The 23258-nt window shown below is 44.9% G+C and overlaps 1 protein-coding gene across 2 annotated transcripts in view; it reads left to right on the forward strand.

Moving 5' to 3' along the window:
• Positions 1 to 23258, forward strand: part of UBE2D3 (ubiquitin conjugating enzyme E2 D3) — a 40031-nt gene that overhangs the window by 12467 nt on the left and 4306 nt on the right. Inside the window, exons 3-8 of one of the 2 annotated variants that reach the window (XM_029076529.2) lie at positions 7062 to 7125; positions 7223 to 7254; positions 17024 to 17101; positions 18334 to 18439; positions 21353 to 21446; positions 21898 to 21947. In XM_029076529.2, the coding sequence (XP_028932362.1) occupies positions 7062 to 7125; positions 7223 to 7254; positions 17024 to 17101; positions 18334 to 18439; positions 21353 to 21446; positions 21898 to 21946 (423 nt within the window). In that variant the 3' untranslated portion in view covers position 21947. The remainder of the gene's footprint in view (positions 1 to 7061; positions 7126 to 7222; positions 7255 to 17023; positions 17102 to 18333; positions 18440 to 21352; positions 21447 to 21897; positions 21948 to 23258) is intronic. The other variant, XM_029076530.2, reaches the window with a different exon arrangement.

A 23258-nucleotide genomic window follows, 5' to 3' on the forward strand; every position in this document is an offset into this window, starting at 1 on the left:
AGGCACTGGGTTAGGCACCAGGTAATCAGGTTGGGCCCAGTCCCTGTCCCATGTGGGGCTCACAGTCCAAGGAGGAGGGAAAACAGCTATTGAATCTCATTTTATAGATAGGAAACTGAGGCACAAAGTGAAGTGACTCTTTTGGCCCAGGTCCCATGACAGGCAGGTGGTGGAAAGGGGATCAGAACCCAAGTCCCCCAATTTGCGTGCCTGTGCTCTTTCCATTGGGCCATGCTGCTTTCCATGATTCTGTCTAAATTGCTGTATTTTAAAATTCCCCGCCTTTAGCAACTTAAGCTCTAGGCTGAAGAACATGAAGTGCACTCTGCCTTTGGGAATTAGCTTGCCTGTTTTATGGGGTAACTATTTCCCTCTTGCCCCAGAGTTGGACTCAGTTTTGCTTGAAGTCCACTCTGAGGATTAAATCCTTCAAATACTCCTGCTTTTGATGGTGAAAATGAATCCCTCCAAAATGTATAAACCCTCACATGCCCAGAATATCATCCTGTGTGTTCAGAGGAAAACTACAGCAGTCCTACGTAAAGCTTTCAAATAGTAACGGCTCATCTGATCAATTGTTAGTAGGTTCTGCTAAATGCAGCTGAAGACTCGTCCTAGCTATGAAGAGGGAAAGTGCTTACTTTGGGGAGTCCGCATTCTCTTGGGAGACCAATATCGTATGTGTAGAGAATTGGGAAAATTAAATGCAACTACAGTGGCCTAAAAAGCAACGGGAAGCACTTACTCCCTTCTCGGTGGTAGAAATCAGTCTGTGGAACCCACCTTGGTCATTAGGCCTTGAGAAACCCGCTCTTTTCCTAGAAGAGAAGCTCGGTTCCCCGTTCTCTGCTCTCCTGGGGCTTTTAGACTCAGGGACCTCTGCCAAGACCAGCACAGCCAGGTGGGGTGTGGGGGAGAGCAAGGAAGAGAAGTGGGGGCGGGAGTCTCCCCGCTGCCCTCAGTGACTCGTGAGTCCTGTAGCTTTAGACTGGGCCCCTCGACCCTTTGCCCTGGCTCTTTTAAGGGCATCCAAGGGAGCTTCAACCCACTTTGAGGATTACAATTCCATGAGGCATCTATATTTTTAAGGTGTGTGTGTGTGGAGGGGTGGGTGCTATCTTTTTATTTTCTACGTTCAGAAATGAATAATACTGTTCCCAAAGGTCGAGGGAAGAATTTTACACCAGTTGTCCAAAACATGACTTGATGGGGAATGACGTATTTGCAGATGGCATTAGAATAGCGTTTGGATACACTTTTGGGGGAAATTTTAGTTCTAAAGACAATCCTGTTTTTCCAATACTAGATACTCATTAACTAGCAACCTGCACATATATCGAAGGCTTCCACACCTGTCCTTCTTGAACCAAGTGTGGTTTATACGTGGATGTCAATCTTTGAATCAACTATTTATTGAGCGCTTGTTGCCTGCAGAGCACTGTACTAAGCGCTTAGCAGAGTGCACTATAACAGAGTGGGGAGACACGTTCACTGTCCGCAACCAGCATACAGTCTAGAGGGATGTCTGTATAAACGTCTGGTTTTCAGCCCTTCAGACATTAGGCTTTATCCAGAAGTATCTACTCAGAATGCTCGGCCGATAACTTATCAGTTCCACCGTAGCATTATAGGGTAGGACAGACTAGAGTCAAAATGATAAATCCTGGTTTCGTGTGTAGAAGTTTCACTTATTTCCAGGTCTCTAACCTTCAGATTCCATCGGAAAGGAATCGAGTTTTATATGTTAACTGTACTTTGACCTCACTGACCCAGTGACTCGCCTCTTCTCCTTTACTCGATTTTCCAAACCTTCATGTTCAGGGCCCTTGGAGCATCTGTATACGATAAGGTTCGGCAGACTTGAAAGAGCATCCTGTTTGGGTCTGGTGTGGCACGTGGTGGCACGTGGCATGTTGAGGCTTGACTTGGATGCATGGACATCTTTTCCACCCAAAACGATCAACTTATCAACTGGTTCTCATTCTGGTTCAGAATGGGATTTGTGGCTTCTTTGTACCCTCTCGGTTGTTTTAACTAGGTCTATTCCGAAATTCTTCATTTGATGGTTTTAATTTGGAAGCCTGGGATACTTGTAATTGCATGAACAATCCAGAGGAAGTAGAAGGAGGGGAGTTATCAATTTTTTTTTTTTAAGTCATTTGGGGGGAAATTGCTTGCACTTTTTATAGTCAGTGGTCAATTACATCCAGCCCAATCCAAGCTGAGCCCTGGGTCAGAAATACGTGGCAGCCCAGCTTAGTTATCCATTAGGATTGTGCCACCTTCTGTGTGGGATGCCTTGGGTCTCTTAAGTGGTGTTGAAGGAAGCAACTGCCCATCTGCATCAGTGAGGCACTGCTCCATCTCTCCAGCCCTCTAAATGGGACAGGCAAGAGGGTGCTGGGTGGGGGAAGGAGGAGATGCTGAACTGACCTTATCGAAAATAAGCTCTCTTAAAGGGAAATCCTGAGGGGAGGGGGCTAATGACATTCAAAGACCTGAAGAAATAATAATAATTGTATTTAAGTGTTTACTCTGTGCCAGGTATGGTACTAAGCACTGCGTTGAGTACAGGCAAATCGGGTTGGACACAGTCTCTGTCCCACATGGGGCTCAAAGTCGTCACAGAGCAGATAAGGGGCAGTGCAGGGCTTGCAAGTACATATATGTATATATTTTTTTCTTTCTGACTCCTGTGCCCAGGCTCTATCTACCAGGCCACACTGCTTCTCAGAGCAGGAAAGTAGGGGCACGCGCAGAGTGCCGTTGGAATTGAAGCAAAAGTCCTAGAAGAGCTGTGAGAGTGGGGTTGAGGATTAGCGTGGAATGGGAAAACTAGGAACAAGCACAACAGCATTAGTGTTTGAGAAATTTAAGAGGAGTGGTGTGAGGTTCCCTTCAGTGGGGCCAGGAACGACAGTTAGGAGCACAGGCTAGAACAAGGAATAGTGCAGGGGCTAGGAGGGCTTTGAGGCTAGCAGTAACCAGGCTGATGTCCTAAAGCAGTAACTGTTGGGTTAATAATAATGTTGGTATTTGTTAAGTGCTTACTATGTGCAGAGCACTGTTCTAAGCGCTGGGGTAGATATAGGGTCATCAGGTTCTCCCACGTGAGGTTGGGTTCTGGGTCTAATGAAAAATACGGTTTCTGACCAGAAGGGAACTGCCCCAAATCTTTTTTTTCCCTTCTTCACGTACCCAGAATTGGGGGAGAGCAGAGTGTGGTCCTAAGAATCCATCTATATCTCGAAATCAATCAATGGATGCATTATGGGTGGTACAGTAAAATCATTCTGATAGGAAATCTTCACCGGTGTTATTTGAGGAACGGATTCAGGCTGTGACTTAGAGAGGTGCTTTTTAGATACGATCTTAACTATCAGGGCCCTCTAGTATTCATGTCGGTCAGTGGGTTCGTTTGTGCATTTTCTTAATGTCTTCAAGAAGTCCTCCTCCAACAGCGAGTTGGATGGAGGAGCTGCGTTTGGTTTCGGAGGGGACGTTGAAGTGTGTTTCGGGCTCTTAGTAGGTGGGGAGGGGTGGAGTAATACCGGGGGATGAACATTCCAAGGAAGGGTGGGGAGGAGTTCTTGGTTTGTCTCCAGCCTTCTTTCCTGTCCTTTTAATAATCTAGATATATCCTAAGCACTTAAATGTATCCAGCACTGTTCTAAGCACTGGAGTAGGTACAAATTAATCATGTCTCTGTCCCACAGGGGCTCATTTTGCTTGTGCTTACTTTTTGTCTGCATTACAGTGCAGGGCTTTCGTGTGTGTGTGTGTGTGTATATATATATATATTTAATTTGAGTCCTGTGGTCTTGTTTAATCTACATATCATCTCCTTTCTTCAATACATAAAATAGAACCAAGCCATTCCTGGGCTGGCAAGAGCCAGCCCTTGAATGTCTCAAAGCCTGAGGTGCTGGGGCCTCCAGCCCTCTCACCCCCATCTGATCCCGTTGTCAGTGCTGTGAAGTGGTGACAGTCTCTATTCTAACACAGTCGGCACAACACTGCACGTTTTGGCTAGAACACGTAGGGAACGTTCACCCGACAACACAAGCGTGTTTGGCTACAGCTTGCCGCGGTGTCGGAACAAATGGCTTGCGCTCGTGTGGGTGGTGTTAGGCACGGTCGATTCTTACAGTGCCAGGTGTCCTTAACCCAGGGCTCTAAAGTCATATAGGAAGAGTGGGGATATTAGAACCTGTAGATTAAAGGGTAAATTTTGAAGTAATTCAAAAATGCTAACTACTGTCTGTTTCTCTTCCATTAACCCACACAAGCAATAACAGCATAGTCATCAAGAGCTATTCATGTCGCCTCCATAATTAAAATTGCTAAAACGAACCCCAGTGGCCCAAATAACCCCCTGCTTCCCCTCCCCTTACCCCCGAAGGACAGGTGGTAATTGCACCCTAGCAGTTGGGCCCAATGGTAAGTCTTTTACTTCCTAGTTTTTCCGGTAGTATCGTAGATAAATCAAGTGCAGCTTTAATGCAGTGTTCTCTCCCTAGCCTATAATACTCAAATTTAGAGCCAGATGCTTACAGAGTGGAGTTTCCAGAATAAGCTCTTTTCGGGACAGTTTTCATTAAATAAGTTCTTCAGAAATTAAATCGTCAGAACTATTCTGAATTTAGTTCGGAGTTTCGAAAATAAAGTCGCTGCTCTGTTCATTGACTCTTGACCATTTAGATCACTGTGGAAAAAACATTCCCACTGGCATAGTGGGTGTCGTCTATACGTGACAGTAAGTTACGGTGGAGTACCTGTTTTAAAGGAATGTGGAGAGTGAAGGTGGGGAGCCCATTTTTGAAAGGAGGACAAGGAGGGTCAAGTGCTCCCACAGCTGGGGGGCGACGGGTCAAGGAAGAGCTCAGTAAGGAGAGCCAGCGTTGTCAGTATTTGAGCACCTACAGAGCGTGCCGAGCGGTGACCTAGTTGCATTGGGCTGTGCCACGGAAAACAAGGTCCCTGGGGTTTTTTTGAGGAGTTTCAGAGAGGTAAGCTGAAATAACTAGTGGATGTGAGATTGACGGCTTAAATGGTTCCGATTTAAAAGGAAAGTAGACTCTGACAGGTATGCCCACGAGGACAAAAGGGTAGACCAGAATCGGGGGCAAGGTGGAATTCACCTTAAACTGTACAATACGGTTTGAGGAGTGGGGACTCCTACAAGCCTCTCACCCCCAGGTTAGTGGGGCAGACTGTGAAGAATCCTTTGACCCCACCATGGCCAGGGAGGAAATTCCACGTTGTGCTCTCCCCCGCTAATCCCGCCAAGCATGTCGAGGCCTGCGAGGCTCCACAGGACAACCACCGGACTCTATGCCAGGACTCTCCTAATTGAGGGCCTTAGTAGATGTTGCTTCCAGGACTGTTTTAGAAACGGGGCGGTCTCACACTGCACCATCCCTGTTTTTAAATGGCTCTGGCAGAGAGGGCTGCTCTTCTATAAGTGGCATCCTTTAGACTGTAAGCTCGTTGTGGATGGAAAATGCATCTGCTAATTGTGTTGTATTTTACTTTCCCAAGCGCTTAGTCTAGTGGCCTGCACATAGTAAGTGCTCAATAAATACCACTGGGGGGCACACTGTCATTGATGGTATTTAAGCACTTACTGTGGGCAGAGCACCGTTCTGGTAGAGAATTTACAAGTGGAATTTAAACCTGGTCCCTGACCCTTCCGGATGCTCTCCTCTATCAGCCGAGGAGGGAGAGAGGGGCGACCCGGACCGGGCCGGAGGGAGGCTTAGAGGGGAGTCGTTGCTACACACATTCACTGTGGGGAGCAGAGGTCTGAGACTGACTCTTCGCTCCTGGTCTCCACTTATTCTTGGGCCTGTTTCCCAGAGACGTGGGCTGAGGGAATGTAATATTTAGCTCCCGTCTCCAGTTCTCGTGTTGTGTTCCCGAGCTCCCGTGATGGCTGCATTTTTTTTGATGGAGTGCTCGGTTAATCAGTGGTATTTATTGGACGCTTAGTGGGGCAGAGGACTGTACTGAGGGCTTGAAAGAGTACAATACAACACAATGGGTAGGCACATTGCCTGCCTATGTGCAAGGAGCTATCGGGAAAGACTGATTATCTGAGCCAGTTGGGGCTGAGGATCATTCATTCATCATCATTCATGAGGATGGCAACTTTTGGATGAACAAATTCCAGTGGAGTTTGGTTATCCAAAGCCGGCGGGATCTGACTTTAGATTGAACAGTTCTTTTAACTATCAAAATGAGCCTTGGATTGGCTTTTCTCCCTATTGTCAACTTATCTTTTTAGTCCTGGGTTCCTCCCTTTTTGTCTGGTTCCACTCCCACTCCATCAGTACAGTGCTCTGCACATAGTAAGTGCTCGGTAAATACTGTTGAATGAATGGGTGAATCAGGAATAGCAGCATGACCTAGTAGAAAGAGCACGGGCCTGGGCGACCGAGGATCTGGGTTTGAGTCTTGGCTCTGCTACTTACCTGATGTGTGACCTTGGGCAAGTCACTTAACTTCTCTGTGCCTCAGTTCCCTCATCTGCAAAATGGGGATTCAGTATTCTCCTTCCTAGTAGACTGTGAGCCCCAGGGGGGACCTGATTATATTTTATCTATCCCAGTGCTTAGTACAGTGCATGGCACATAGTAAGATGAACAAATTCCACTTCGAATTCTTGCTGTTACTACTTCCCTTTCCCAGACCCCCACATTCTCCACCGCTGATGTCCACGTGGTCCTTGGCCCCCTTCTGGAATCAGTCAGTGATCAAATGCTTGATGTGCAGGACATTCAGTAGTATTTATTGAGCGCTTACTACGCACTGTACTAAGCACTTGGGGAGTACAGCATAACAATAAACAGACACATTCTCTGCCCACAAGAAGCTGACAGTTTAGAGCCTTTGACAAAGCACGTGGGAGAGCGCAATACAATAACAGAGTAGGTAGACGGGATCGCTGCCCAGAAAGAGCTTATGGACTAGAGAAACAAGTTAGTTCACTTATTTTTTTTTTCCCCTGGCCGGCAGTATATATTAAGATTGTCTAACGAGTTATTTCTTTTTCTTGATAGGAACTTAGTGATTTGGCCCGTGATCCCCCAGCACAGTGTTCTGCAGGTCCAGTTGGGGATGATAGTAAGTGTTTTCCAAACTGAATTTACTTTTTTGTTTAAAAATCAACTAGTGCATTTTCAGATAACCAGAGTTGTTCCCCCCCCCCCTTTTTTTTCAGTGTTTCATTGGCAAGCCACGATTATGGGACCCGTGAGTATTGTGAATCTTTTTAAATGCTAACTTTAATTTGAAATCAAATATTGGTTCGGCTAAAATGCTTTATGCCTGCCTAATTCTTGGTGTCAGTGCAGTCGTCGTGTCACCCGTACAGTTAAGCGATGGTCATATTAGTCCTGAAAGAAACAGGAAATAATTTGGAAACTTCATCATGGGATTTTTGATTCCGTATTTATGAGTGTCATCGGTTGCTAGGGTGTGTCACCTGGATGAATGACACATCTCTCCACCTGAATCCAAATGACCTTTAATGCATTGCAAAGCCACAGGGCCACCTGGTATTTATAGCAATGCAAATTATTTTAATGGTTTGGGTCCAATTCAGGTGAGTCAGGTGTTGCTCAAAGAAGTGACTCCATTCCATTACTTAGTAGCCATCCCAAATTGAGGTTACAGGCAGGTTTGGATAAATCTTTACTGCCTTTAGTTTAATACAGAAACACTGCATCAGGTATATTGCAGGTGACTTTTGGAAGGATTGTCTGCATTCTAAAATTCATTTTAGCAGCAGTCTGAAAAGTGACTGGTGAACTCTTAAAGCCCAGTTCAAAGGAAAAAGTCTGTTTAAGCTGGGGGCTGAGGGAAATGGGATGGTCGCCGTATCTGGGCTCTTCCGGCTAGCCCTCTACCTTTTGAGTAACAAAGGCACATGGGGTGAGTAGCTAAGATTCCTGTTGGAGACTAGCCGATGACACTGTTAATTCTTAATCTATTTTGGATGTTGCAAATTATGCAAAAACACTCGGTTCTTCCACAGTGCGTGTCTTCATTGTGCATTCTGGACAGATTGCTGGTAGGAAGTTAGGAAAACTTGATCCGACATGGGTCTGTCTAGGTAGAACGCACTGTTGTGCCCCAAGGAAACGGTTGACAACAGGCACGTGGTGTATGCCCTGGCGAGAGCTCTACAACCCCATTTTCCCCCAGTGTTGGATCTGTCAAGACTGCAGCTCCCTCATTAGGGGAAAACTGAGGGTATTAAATACTATAAGGACGACAAACGTCTGCCTTCTTAAGAAGAAGGTAAAATATAGTCAGGGCACAAACTCAGCCGAAAGTACTGATGATGAATCAGCTTCGTCCCCAGAATGAAGATTTGGCAGCTCTCCTTGACCATGCCATCCTACCGCCGGACAAAAACCGAACCATGTAGCCGACTTGGGCAGAGCTTGGGGAGGGAAGGTGCACGAGGACGATGAGGAACAGGGTGGTAGAGACGTCTGATGGAAGGGAAAAACAGTGTGCCTTAGCCAGGCAGGGGACTGACTAGATTGGAATGAGATAGTAGAAATAACATTAATTGTGGGCCGGGAAAGGAGAACACAAGTATGTGACACGAAGAGCTTTCGTTCTCGGAGGCCTGTCCCTGGGAGGAGGAATGGAGCGTTCCTATTCGGTTCCTATCTCCTACTACCCGGGTTCTGTTTCCAAGCACCCTTGGGAGCTGCATTTCCTTTGGAGTGCCATAAATGCGAAAGATGGCTGGTGAATTTTTATGACCTGTGTTCCTGGGAATTAATTTGGGAAAGGCATGTCAGAAGAGGTGTGTTATCAGGAAAGTTGTGAGCGTGGGGAGGGTTGAGGTCTCTTAGATTTGGGGAGAGGGAGATTAATGTGTGCCAAGCACTGGGGTAAGTGAAAGATAATCGGTTTGGACACGGTCCCTGACCCACATGGAGCTCACGGTTGCATACTAAGATTGGAAAGCTTGGCTGGAAAAAGACAAGGCTGAATCTGTCAAGCAGAGACTGAGATCAGATAAAAATGAGCTTGAGAGATGAAAATGAATTTGATTAAATCCCCCTATCAAAACTTTACTCAATGCCACAGTCTTTTTCTCCTAAAGCAGCGACAGTGACACAGTCTTTTGATGCAAATGACACAAAAGGATTCCTCAAACGATCTCTCTTGGAGAGAGCTCAGTGCCAGAGCCCACTCCAGGGGTGGCCAAGGTCCAAAAATGTATGGTAGAGCATGTGTCTACCAACTCTGTTAGTGTAGTCTCCCAAGTGCTTAGTACAGTGCTCTGCACATAGTAAGGGGCTGCTTGGGCCAGTCACTCTGGAGGCAAAGGCACTGCTGCAGCCCTCTCCGTGAAAGACGGTTTTAGGAATCTTTGTCTTTCCTTGGCACTAAATGACTGCCCCGTCACTGCTTTAGGAGAAGACTGGCATTGAGTAAACTCGTGATACAGGGATTTCATCAAATTCATTTTCCGTATCTCAAAACTTGTTTTTATCTGTGATGATCTCGACGTGGGCTTCACTGATTCAGGGTGTTCTTTGTCTTTGCCAGCCAAGCTTTCCAGTTGGCAACCTCAAGGCTTAAACCTGTGCACCCCACGTGGGGCAGGGACTATGTCCAAACTGATTACGTTGTATCTATCCCAGCGCTTAGTACAGTGCTTGGCATAAAGTAAGCACTTACCAAATGCCAGGAAAAGCACAGTAATAAAAGTGCCATTTTAAAAAGCGTAGTTTCTTAGAGCTCCGACCCAAATCACTCTCTCCTGGAGGTTTGCCTTGAAACCCTGCCATGAGTCTCCTCTTGGAAAACATCTCTGGTCCACCTTCACTTCTCCGGTTCAGTCCTAGCGCCAGGTTACACACTGTGCCCCGATCTCATCTATTTCACTGCTGACCCCTTGCCCTAATCCTTCCTCTGGCCTGGAACTCTCCCCTGCCTCCAGTCCACAACACGCCTGACCTCACCTCACCTTCAAAGCACATCTCCAAGAGTACTTCCATGATTTCCCCATCCCCCTTTTCTTTCCTAATCATCTATGCACCATAGAATCATCCATACCCTTTGGGCATTTGGTATTCACACCACCCTCAGCCCCCCAGCACTTAGGTACATACCTGTAAATTATACTAAAGTCTGTCTCCCCTTCTAAGACTCCAAGCTCATTGTGGGCAGGGAAAGTTTCTACCCATTTTGTGGTATTGCACTCCCAAGCACTTAGGGCAGTGCTCTGCACATAGTAAGTGCTCAGTAGATATTATTGATGGACTAACAAGTACTGTGGGAGGTGGGGGGAGGCCTCAGCAAGGAAGTTTTCTGGAATCAGGGAAATCATATCATATTGTTTAGCTTTCATTTTTTCACATTTAGCGTGCCCACAGCTATTTCACCAACGGTGGCCTAGTCAACTGTGAATAAATCTCCCGAGCAAAGGATATGCAGAGAGACTTCATTCCTGTGGGAGGGGATAGATTGATTCAAAACTCTTATCTCCAGTTAGGTGTCACTGCATATGAAAGGTCAAATTGCAACTGGTAGTCATTCACTGGGTTTAGAGCCCATCCGTCCCCCCACCCCCACCTTGGAGTGTTTCTTGAATAGAATGAACCTGGCTGTTCCACCAAATGAACTCAAAATGCCTGACAGTTTTTTGAAATAACATTGAATTCCACATTTTAAAAAAGAGCATCAACAATGCACAGCCACATTGCTTGTGCTGTAGTCAGAATCCATTTATATTTGGGAATATTATTGGTTTCAGTTGCTTTTTTCAGGAACCATTACTTCAGTGCATGCACTCTTTAGTCCAAGTAATATCTATCAGTGGTATTTATTGAGCACTACGAATGTGCAGAGCATTGTAGTAAGCACTTGGCAGACCTGTTCCCTGCCCACAAGGAGCTTGTACTAGAATGGAAGAGTAATAGAATTAGCAGTGCTCTGGACTTTTCTCTTTCAATTTAGCAACACTGATTATTATTTTTGTGAAAGCAAGCTAGTGAGTTGCAGAACCAGAAGATGCATGTAGTTGTGACGAATCAAGTGTGCACGTCCTCAAATTCAGATTTTTGGTACCAAGCTTTGGACCTAGCATTTTTATTAAGATCAGACCAGTCTTTCATTATCCAGAGCAAGCCAAGGATAATTTTCCCAATTACAGTGATTGAGGGAAGTACATCATCTCCTTCCTGCCTCTACATTTTGGTGCTTTAGCTTTTCCTGAATTGGAAGCAGAACTAGTGGAAAGGGAATGGAAATGGAGTAAGGTGGGGGGATCGTCCAGGAATGCAGCTCCCCCTAAGAATTTTTTTTTTAATTGGAGTAGTGCAATTAAGTGAAGGTCCTTCCCCTAGGGGGGGAAACAGTCTGCTTTCTTTACAGGGATTTTGGCTCCTGTAAAGGGAACAACATTCCACTTGACTCCAAGGATTCAGTAGTTTTAAGATATGCATTTTTGAGTCCCCCCCAGTTTTTGCCCCTCAAATTTTCTTCTCGTTTTTAAAAATTCTAAATGAAAACAGATGCTCTGTTCCCAGAGATCCCTGTAGTTATGATCTAATTTTGTTTACTGATATTTGTTCCCTGCGCTCTCCCTCCACCTTGGGTAAGCCTCACTCTTCTCTTGCCTAAAATAAACCCAACTTAGCTCACTCTTCTTTTGCCTAAACTAAACCCAGCTTTTAATTTTTTTTTAATTTAAAGCATTTAATTTTAAAAGAAAGCCTGCTCTCCCAAATAAGTTTTTGTTTTAAAGCCCTACAAATCCATAGTGTTCCATATCTTGTATAGTCCATTTGGGCTCTCCCTGCCCCTTCCCCTACAAAAAAACCTTAATAGTGTTAGATGTGATTTTCCTTTTTTTCTACAAATGTGCAGTATTCCCATTTGTGGTATATGGCTTGTATCTAAAGGAAAATCTATCTCTAGAATTTGTAGCTTTACCAAGTTTTCTCTTTGAAACCTTGGAGCTGCCTTTTTCAACAAAAGGAAAGGGGGACTCTGCCAAAGTGCTACCCACTAAGTGGCCATTGTTCAAAAGCAGCCAACCATAACACTCGATAATATGCCATGCAGAACCAAGTTATCTCATACCACAGTGTTTAAAATTTAGCCTTTATCATGACTGAAGTAATTCCTGTCCAAGGCTGAAGCCTAAAAAGATGCTGATTTGTATGGTGTCATTAATCTGATATTGATTACGCACATATTGATTGAAGCAACTGCTAATAAACTTGTTGAATAATCCTTAGTTATTTCAAAATCCTCCTTTTCCTTTCATTTTTAATCATCCGGGCTTTTATTATAAAAAATAATTTTCAGCCCTCTACAGTAGTAGTCTTATGTTTATTTTATTAAAAAACCTTGGATTGAAAAGGGCCATGGCCTCAAACATGTTTTAATGTTTTCTTTCACAAGTGTTACTGGTAATTCTGTTTCAAGATGCCAAAAGATGATATTTCATTCATTCAATAGTATTTATTGAGCGCTTACTATGTGCAGAGCACTGTACTAAGCGCTTGGGATGAACAAGTCGGCAACAGATAGAGACAGTCCCTGCCGTTTGACGGGCTTACGGTCTAATCGGGGGAGACGGACAGACGAGAACAATGGCAATAAATAGAGTCAAGGGGAAGAACATCTCGTAAAAACAATGGCGACTAAATAGAATCGAGGTGATGTACAATTCATTAACAAAATAAATAGGGTAACGAAAATATATACAGTTGAGCGGACGAGTACAGTGCTGTGGGGATGGGAAGGGAGAGGTGGAGGAGCAGAGGGAGAAGGGGAAAAAGAGGGTTAAGCTGCGGAGAGGTAAAGGGGGGATGGCAGAGGGAGTAGAGGGAGAAGAGGAGCTCAGTCTGGGAACGCCTCTTGGAGGAGGTGAGTTTTAAGTAGGGTTTTGAAGAGGGGAAGAGAATCAGTTTGGCGGAGGTGAGGAGGGAGGGCGTTCCAGGACCGCGGGAGGACGTGGCCCGGGGGTCGACGGCGGGATAGGCGAGACCGAGGGAGGGTGAGGAGGTGGGCGGCGGAGGAGCGGAGCATGCGGGGTGGGTGGTAGAAAGAGAGAAGGGAGGAGAGGTAGGAAGGGGCAAGGTGATGGACAGCCTCGAAGCCTAGAGTGAGGAGTTTTTGTTTGGAGCGGAGGTCGATAGGCAACCACTGGAGTTGTTTAAGAAGGGGAGTGACAGGCCCAGATCGTTTCTGCAGGAAGATGAGCCGGGCAGCGGAGTGAAGAATAGACTGGAGCGGGGTGAGAGAGGAGGAAGGGAGGTCAGAGAGAAGGCTGATACAGTAGTCTAGCCGGGATATAACGAGAGCCTGTAACAGTAAGGTAGCCGTTTGGGTGGAGAGGAAAGGGCGGATCTTGGCGATATTGTAGAGGTGAAACCAGCAGGTCTCGGTAACGGATAGGATGTGTGGGGTGAACGAGAGAGACGAGTCAAGGATGACACCGAGATTGCGGGCCCGAGAGACGGGAAGGATGGTCGTGCCATCCACGGTGATAGAGAAGTCTGGGAGAGGAGCGGGTTTGGGAGGGAAGATGAGGAGCTCAGTCTTGCTCATGTTGAGTTTTAGGTGGCGCGCCAACATCCAGGTGGAGACATCCCGGAGGCAGGAGGAGATGCGAGCCTGAAGGGAGGGGGAGAGGACAGGGGCGGAGATGTAGATCTGCGTGTCATCTGCATAGAGATGGTAGTCAAAGCCGTGAGAGCGGATGAGTTCACCAAGGGAGTGAGTGTAAATGGAGAACAGAAGAGGGCCGAGAACTGACCCTTGAGGAACTCCAACAGTTAAAGGATGGGAGGGGGAGGAGGCTCCAGAGAAGGAGACCGAGAATGACCGGCCAGAGAGGTAAGAGGAGAACCAGGAGAGGACAGAGTCCGTGAAACCAAGGTGAGATAAGGTATGGAGGAGGAGGGGATGGTCGACAGTGTCAAAGGCAGCAGAGAGGTCAAGGAGGATCAGAATGGAGTAGGAGCCATTGGATTTGGCAAGAAGGAGGTCATGGGTGACCTTAGAGAGAGCAGTCTCGGTAGAGTGTAGGGGACGGAAGCCAGATATTTGGGAAGCGAGGGTTGTTTTAGGAAGTTGACTGGGTTGAATTTTTTTTTTCTAGTTTCAAAGTAGTTTCTCATCCAGGTTCTACTTATTACGTATTTTGTATCTTGAAGTGTTTCTCCATAGGCATTTGGGAGAACTTGGTCTGTCAACATGATAGTCTGAAATATTGAGAAACGGGAGTGTGGATGACATAAACACAAACCCACAAATTATTTTTAGCCAATAATTTAACCTCCTATCCCTACATCTCTTACCAGAAGAATTCAGCCTCTGAATATTGTCTGAGGATTAACTTTCCCGTGTCAGCCATTCCCTTTTTATCTATTTTAAATTAGCTTCTGATGCAAGTACTTTTACCAGAATTTAAAAAAACCAAACCCTAAAATAGCTAGATTTGTTTTGTTTTGATTTTTTCATTTTTTTCAAATTAGCTGCTAGGTGACACATTACTTCATTGGTCTCCAGCCCTAAACTTGGTTTTTACTAGGTAAAATAGGATTCCATCGTTGGTGGGTGAAATTTAGTCAGTGAAAGAATTTCATCATGACACTTGACTTTGTTAGTCTAACCAGCTTTGCCTAAATCTGTTCAAGGGAACACAAATGGTGCGGTAGACATTTTTGTGAATCCCTGACACATCACATACTGGGATACCCAGAAGCAGCTCCATCCACAATATGACTAGTGCTGACATTTCTTGATCTGCTGCAGTTGTGTCTAGAGGCTTATATTACAATTTCCAGTCTTTCCCCTCTCCCCCCACCAACACACAAGTGCCTTTGTAACAGAAATAAGGGCAGACAGGTTAAGTCTCGACAGGATTCCTACCTCTCCCAAAGAGGCTGTCTCTACAGAAGCCAAAGGCAAGAATGCCAAATAAAACAGCTTGGCATGTAAATCTGGTACGAGTGCCAGAGATTGTTGATCCTCTACAGGCTAAAACTTAGGTGTATTTGTGCCATTTCTAGGAATAGGATAGAGTTGTCTTGAGAAGCACAAAAAATTGGACTAAAGAACTTTACACAGACCTGCCCCCTGACCCAGGGAGAATAGTGCTGCCTTCCACGCAAAGTCTGCGTGCGGAGACGGTTTGGATACTTCTGTAGGCCAACCACGAAAGCATGGCTTTCCCCCATTCCTCTTGGAAAGAGGCAGGCTTGGCAGGGTTTCACACCAGATTCCAACCCACACACAGGTCAACGTAGGTTCCGTGTCACTAGCGTGGAACACGCAGAGGTTTTTACACTGCCGATCTGGGGAAGACCTAGGAGGAAATGAGTGAGGCTCTCCATAGGACTGTTACCACTCTTACAAGTGAACTAATACCAGATAATTGTTGGGTTTAAGGGGTCAGGGAGCAGGCTGGGGCCTAAAGGACTCTGGAAGTAGACAGAAGTCACTGGGGACCTGAGATAGGTCTCGCTGAGTGGTAGCTACAAGATGGTGTACTGTCGAGGTAATATGCATGCCAGTTCATCTAGAATTAAAATATATTCAACGTAATGGCTTTTAAGACTAGTCAAAGGATCCCAGCCCACAGCTACCGGAGAAAGGCACCTTAGATTCATTACGGCTGACAAGCCGTGGCTAGGTTTCTTCTTCATTCCCCGTGCCACTCTTCCATTCACCTCGTTACTCTACTCCAACCCAGCCCACACACTTTGCTTCTCTAATGCTCACCTTCTCGCTGTACTTTGATCTTCTCTGTCTTGCCACCGACCCCTTGCCCACATCCTATCTCTGTCCTGGAACGCCCTCCCTCCTCAAATCCAGCAGAAAATCCTTCCTCTCTTCAAAGCCTGATTAAAGGCACATCTCCAAGAGGACTTGTCTGACTTCCCTCTTCTCCCACTCACTTCTGCGTTGCCCTGTCTTGCTCCCTTTATTCATCTCTTTCCCTCCCCCGCCCCCCACCACCACCGCCAGCCCCACAGCACTAATGTACATATCTGTACTTTATATTAATGTATTTCTCCCCCTCTTGACTGTAGGCTTTTTATGGGCAGGGAATGTGTGTGCTTATTGTTATGTTGTACTCTCCCAAGTGCTTAATACAGTGCTCGGTACCTGATTCCATGCTGTTGAGGCTGACTTTCCCCGTTCTTAGCTTTTGTGAGGACCAGAGATTGTTTGTTGACTTCCCTGAGCTTCCACCAAAGCTTCTCAGCTTCTTTCCCCAATCTGTCAGCGCTTGGATTGAGAGTATTGGAGAAAGGGAGGAAGCCGGAAAGCAATTACACTATCGTGGCTTTGAGCCTAATAGACCATTTTGGCCCAGAGAGCGACCCCATTGTGGTAATTACTGAGCCCTTAGTATGTGTGGAGCACTGTATTAAGCGCTTGGGAGAGTACAGTACAGCAGAATAGCAGTCACGTTTCCTGCCTCTAACGAGCTTACAGTGTAGAGGGGGTTTGCTTTATTACTTCCAAAAGCTGGAAGCCTCCAACGGTGACAAAGAGCCAGTGGAGCAATGTTGGCTCTGAACCTTGAACCGTCAAGGTGCTGATCATTTGAATTCTTTGGGGGTTTTGGCTTAAAAAAAATGGCAGTGTCCAGAAAACTGATTTTTTAGTTTGGCACTACTAATTTGTTTTGGCAGGAATAGCATCTTGAGGTACGTTAATGTAAAGGAAAAAATGTAGCGTTTGGTTAGGCTGCTCGTATTGGACTTTTGATATGGAGTAGTTTTGAATGCTTAAAATTGAGGTTAAGAAATGGGCATATTCTCAGCTCAGCCGTCATACCTGCTTTTGCTAGGAACTTTGGCTAGAGTTTTTTGAGGATTAGGGTACACTCATCTTGGCAAGCCCGTTTGAACACATGTGTATAGCATTAGTTCCAGCGAGTACTGAAACATGATTTATGAGGATGTACATATTTGTTGCTCATTAAAACTGTTTGAAATTTAACTGTTAATTTTTTTTTTAACAGAATGACAGCCCATACCAAGGCGGTGTATTCTTTTTGACAATTCATTTTCCCACAGACTACCCCTTCAAACCACCTAAGGCAAGTGTCTTTCTAGACTCTCAGCTGTCATGTTTCATTTGTTTGCGCTTATAAGGCAGATTTGGGAGAATCACCCCTCTGTGTATATTTGAGTGTTTCTAAAACCTTTTCAGGTCTTGGTCTCAATGTTCTGCACTAGATTCGTGCAAAGTGATGTCATTTAAGGTTCAAAAGAATCTGGGGTGATTTTAACTCTTTGTTTTGAAATAAACATTTGGGATAGTGGGGACATGAACATTAATTAGCGTGCCTGGAGACAGCAGGTAAAGTGGTTAGATGTGAGCATTAGGTCAGCCCTTCTTCCCCCACTGCTCTCCAAGCCAGAGGTCCCCTGCGTGCTGTCTGTGAACTGGGAACTTGCGATGAAGTGGACAGCAACATTCGTTTGATTGTTCATACTCATTTAGAAGCCTCGAACAGCCTGTCTACCCTGGGGGGGGCGGTCGGAGAAGGTGTTTGGTTCCCCATTCTCTATATAGTTATCTCTACAGATATGCCCGTGTGGATGGGGGTGTATATTCAAAGATGTGCACCTGTCACTGTGCAGCCCAGAAAACAATCTACCTGCTTGGATACGGTCTAGCATTACTGAGTTCCGTGGGCCGAGAACAGATCTTTAACAGAGAACAGTTAAAATGCTTATAGTGCATTGTCCCAGGCACTTAGAGCAGTGCTCTGCACAAAGTAAGCATTCGATAAATGCAGTTGATTGAATAGAAAAATTAGTCAAGTGGATAAAGTGGTTAAAGTGTGTAAAGATTTTGGCCGCATGTGCAAATGACGTCTCTTATTTTTAGAGTGAATATTACGTGGACTAGCATTCACACAGATTCTCTTTGAGCCAAGATCTTAAAGTAGTCTTTTGGGTAGGTCCAAAAAAAAAAAAACCTACAAAGTTTTCCAAACCCCTCCCGTGTTTACCATGGTCACTGATAGCAAGGAGCATCTGTAGCCAGGAGGAGTACAGTGTAGTGGAGCAAATCTACCATGCTTCTTTTCATTATTAAGAATTCCAAGTTCAGTTCAGCTGGGGAATTTCAGGCCCTGGGCAATTTGCAGATGCGCCCGAAAGGCATTCCTGTTGAGAGGACTAAGAGGTTTTACTTGCTTTAAAAACTGTTAAAATTGAAGGGTTTGTTGTAAACCTAGTTTTAAAAATCTAAATGCGTTTTCATTTAAAATCTGTCTGAGGATTAGAAGTGAACTTGCTTACTTTTTCTAATTTGTTGTAGGTGGCATTTACAACAAGAATCTATCATCCAAATATTAACAGTAATGGCAGCATTTGTCTCGATATTCTAAGATCACAATGGTCTCCTGCTTTAACTATTTCTAAAGGTAAAAAAGTAAAAAAAAAAAAAAAAGCTACACGTTCGTTTTTTCTCTGTACTGCTCTTGGGGTTTTTTGTTTTGTTTTTTGGTTTGTATTTGAGCTGTAGTCTAAATTGAACAGATCATCAGATGTGAAGACTAATCTGGCTTCTCACTTTATCCTGCTTTCCCTCCTGGCTAGAACTTTGCATGAGCTGGAAATTTGGATTTTAACCTGGGTCTCTTGCCAGTGATCCTATCCTGTCTTGGTCCTGCTGTGTCGTCCCCTAGCTCTGAGCACAAGAGGCGTTTTTGGGGTCTCGGTTTGAATTTTAACAGGCTTGATGGTTCAAAGTCTGACCTGCCAGAATCTTGAATTTGAGACCTTCCCAGCCATCAAGGGACATTGATGTTTCGGCTTCAAATGTGGCTACTGCTTTATTTTCAGGTCCCTGCGTGTTTTTGACAGATTGTAATTTTACTGGCTCTGTCAGATCACATGCCTTCCCAGCAGGGCCCAGAGCTCAGACAGGTTGCCCTGGGATGGGAGGAGGGAGAGCATAAGACCACCGATTCCCTGGACAGCCCCTGCTAATTTGGGGTGAGCAGACAAACGGGAACACGATCCATGGCGAGAAATGTTTTTCTATGCGTGATTGGGGCTGAATTGCAACAAAAGGGTAACTGGGGCATTGGCTACCTTAAGCCAAGTTATTGAATCAGATATTAACACAGGCTGTATTGCCACCCTTCAGAAGCAACAAGTTCTGTGGTTTCTAAGGCCCACATTCTCTGCCACCCAAGCAGTGAACGAGGGGCCATAGTGGTGGTAAGTATCGAGAGGCAGTGGCACGGATGTTGCTGAAACCCAGCAAATCCCGAGAATCATGAGTTGCCTGGTGTGCCTCCTACCCTTTGGCATGGAGGCCAAGCCAGCCAGCCCAGTACTGCTCTTATACTGCTCATGGTCGCTAGGCAGAACTTAGGGGAGGCTTGAGAGTTCATTTCACATGTACTAGTTAGGAAACCCTCCCTTGACCCCGCAGCTCCCTTCAGTTACCACCCCACCTCCCCTCTACCATTCCTCTCCAGACATCTTGAGGGAACTGTTCCCACCCACTGCCTCTCCTCCTTGACCCCTTCCGGTTGAGCTTCACTTTGCTGAAACTGCCCTCTCAGAGGTCACCATTGATCTCCTCCTTGCCGAACCACACAGCCTCTACTTCATCCTAATCCTCCTCGACCTCTCAGCTGCCTTAAATGCTGCGGACCACCCCTTCTGGAAACATTACCCGACCTTGGCTCCGCTGACCCTGTCCTCTCCTGGTTCTCTCTAGCCTCTCATTCTCAATCTATTTTGCAGGCTCTTGCTCCACCTCCCACCTCTTAACTGGGAGATCCTCAAGGCTCAGTAGTGGGTTCCCTTCTAATTCTCCATCTACACCCACTACCTTGGAGAACTCATTTGCTCCCATGGCTTCAACTATCATCTCTTTTGTGGGTGATTACCAATCTTCATGATGCTAAAATCCACCCTTTCTTCTCCATTCAAACTGCTCCTGCACTTATCCAGTCCCTGCTTGACGAATGCACCAGCCTTTTGCTGACCTCCCTATCTCGTTTCTTCCCCACTCCAGGTCATACTTCACTCGGCTGATCATTCTTCTAAAAAAAAAAAAAATTCAGTCTGGGTTTCCCTACTCCTCAAAAACCTCCGGTGGCTTTCCATCCACCTCCGCGTCAGAGATCAAACTCCTTACCATTGGCTTTAAGGCCCTCCGTCACCTTACCCCCTCCTGTCTTATCTTGCTGGTTTCCAAGCCAGGGTCACCCAGCTGACAGTCCTAGCACCTACCTTCTCATCGTACCTCAATCCCGTCTAGCGCACCACCACTCTCTTGCCAGGAAATACCTCCCCCTTCATATCTGGCAGACCATCACTCTCCTTACATTTGAGGCCATGTTAAAATCACCTCTCTCCCAAGAGGTCTTCCCAAATAAGGGAAGACCTTATTCCCCGTTTCCCCATCTCCCTCTATGTTCGGCATCACCGCTGCACTTGAATTTGTACCCTTAATTCATCCCACGCTCGCCCCACAGCAATTACACATCTGTAATTCATTTTAACGTGTCTCCTGCCCCCTCTAGACTGTAAGCTTCATTTGGGCAGGGAACGGGTCTACCAACCCTGTAATATTGAACTCTGCCAAGTGCTTAGTACAGGACTGTACATATAGTAAATGCTCAATAAATACCATTGATTGAAAGAGAGGATCATAGAGGTAAGTTCTTCGGGCAGTCTCATTTCTCCTGGCTTGGAGTGAAATAAATTAAAAACGCCATTCCCAGAGCCACAGTCTTAAGGGTAATCAAAGGAAAATCTGCGTAATCAATCAGTAGTATTTACTGAGCACTAACTCTGGAGAGCCACAGTATACTATGTCACTGTTTTCTTCAAAGGAGGTTGCTTGAAATTGGAACACTTGAGAGAATAAGGAGTCGGAAGCATTTTCTTAATGAATTTTGGTTTTATCTGACTGTCAAATGAAAAATAGTATTATTGGTAAAAGAGAACTGAAGGTATTTTTATAGTTAACCAGTAGAACTACCCCGTCGGGTTTCCTTCCTGGAATTGATAAATTCACGAGCAGCTTTCAGAATGTAGTCTTTTGAATAGACAAGTATAGGAGGGTATTATGCAGTTTTTTTTTTATTCCAGTCTCTAACACAGTGACTACTACTACTGGTTTTAGAGAGGTGCTGTATTCAAAGACAAGAGTGTTTAACTTTTATGTTCTGTCTCTGCGTCATTTGTGACTACAGCTGTGGGGTCTTCAATCTCTGAATCCTAAAAGTCTAACCTGTAATTTTTCCTATATCCCGATGCTTGCAGGTTCGGTTTACATTTGAAAACACTGTCTTATTTTTGTTGTCTTGTAGTTCTTTTATCCATTTGTTCACTGCTATGTGATCCAAACCCAGATGACCCCCTAGTGCCAGAGATTGCACGGATCTATAAAACAGACAGAGACAAGTAAGTGTGAAGTGGTGTGAGGACAATAAACTTGTACATTTTCGGTGTAAAATGATTTTGTTAGTGGTGAGTCGTTACGGTCACCATCTGCCACAAGGACATGATTCTGGCATTGGAAAAATCACAACTGGTACGTGCAGGACTCTTGCAATGAAATGGAATTTTTATAAGGTCTTTCTGGAATCTTTTAGCCTCGTTGCAGCAATGTGTTTTTTTCCAGCAGGGTGAAATTTAGCCGTTCATGTTACCATCCACTAATGATAACCTAATTTTTTAATTTTTATTTTAAGGACGTAGGGATTAGATAAAAAAAAATAGTAACATGTTTAGTAGATCACCTGTTTACATAGGTGGTATCCTTATAATTAGTTTTTGCGTTTTGTTTAGGGAATTCAAGTTATCACCAGTGTGTGTTTTGCTACAATTAATAAAAGTATACTTGTTCAATTAGGTACAATAGGTTAGCAAGAGAGTGGACAGAGAAATACGCTATGCTGTAGGGTAAGCGTATCTTGCACTCTATTGTGCATTTTAACAATGGGAACTGCCAGCACTTGAGTGCTGCATGCTTTAAGGCACTGAATTAACTAACAAAAGATAATGGATGCAGCAGTTACTGAACCTGAACATTTAACAGCTTGATCTGGGTTTAGTGTGAAAGCATATGGGGTAGTCATTGATCGCTTGCAAATATCCTTGCATGGCAAAACAAATATAGAGCAGCAGTATTTCCTTCGGTATGGATGTTTTATGTAGCTTTTTATCAAACTGGTAAGTTTTCCAGAGCTGCAGTGGTTTCGCCCTTCTTAAGTCCAGAGTTTTAACAGATTAAAAAGTGCAATACGAAGCTCATTCCCAGGCAAGAATTAGATTTAGTTTTATGTACGGAAGAAATTAAAAGTGTGTAATTAAACTGAATTTTCATTACTGACAAGCATGCGTTAGTGTAAATTGTATGGGCCTCTCTACTTGTGTACCAGTATGTCTTAAAAAGTTACTTTTAAAAAATAGTGCTGATGTAGTTATTCTAAATCATTTTGAAGTTTGGAAAATTAGTTGGACTACACATTTCCGTTTTAAGGTCATCACAGTGTAGTAGGAGGTTTATCGCATCTGCAGAATCCTATCGACCTAAGACCTTTTACAGCCAGTTCGTAGTACGGTAGGGTGATTTTGGCTGAACTTCCTTGGAGTCGAATGGGTTCAGGGTATTTAGTGTTCCTAGAACGAGTGAATTATATCCCCCCCATGAAGGCACATCTTAAATGGTTTTGCTCCTGATAAATGAGGGAGAAATCACATGCGCACAAAAACATACATCTGAAGCTGTCCTCTAAGGGTCAAAGAGGACATTAGATGACGGGGTGTGTGTGTCGGTCTGGTAATAACAATTGGTGAATTTTGCTGCATGTCAGGTTGAGAAATACAGGGAACAACAGAAAGACCGAAATGTTGTTTCTGAAGTCCCGCAACACTTGTCATGATGTCTTAGGTCCCGCAGTTACGTAACGTATTGCTAGTGGCCAGCTGTCCCCTTTCTAGGGAAGCTAATATGGTTCAGAAAAATACTCCTTTTGGAATTTTGCTTATTTCAGGGGTGTCCTGTCCCCCCTCCCCCCCCAAGAATGGACCACTTGAATTAGAGCATATTACTTCATTCCCAGTATGGGTTTTGCCAGACCCACCGAATAATAATGATGATGGCATTTAAGTGCTTACTATGTGCCAAGCACTGTTGTGAGCGCTGGGATAGATACAAGGTAATGAGGTTGTCCCACGTGGGGCTCGTAGTCTTAATCCCCGTTTTCCAGA

Source organism: Ornithorhynchus anatinus, chromosome 12 (genome assembly GCF_004115215.2).
Source record: "Ornithorhynchus anatinus isolate Pmale09 chromosome 12, mOrnAna1.pri.v4, whole genome shotgun sequence".
Lineage (NCBI taxonomy): Eukaryota > Metazoa > Chordata > Mammalia > Monotremata > Ornithorhynchidae > Ornithorhynchus > Ornithorhynchus anatinus.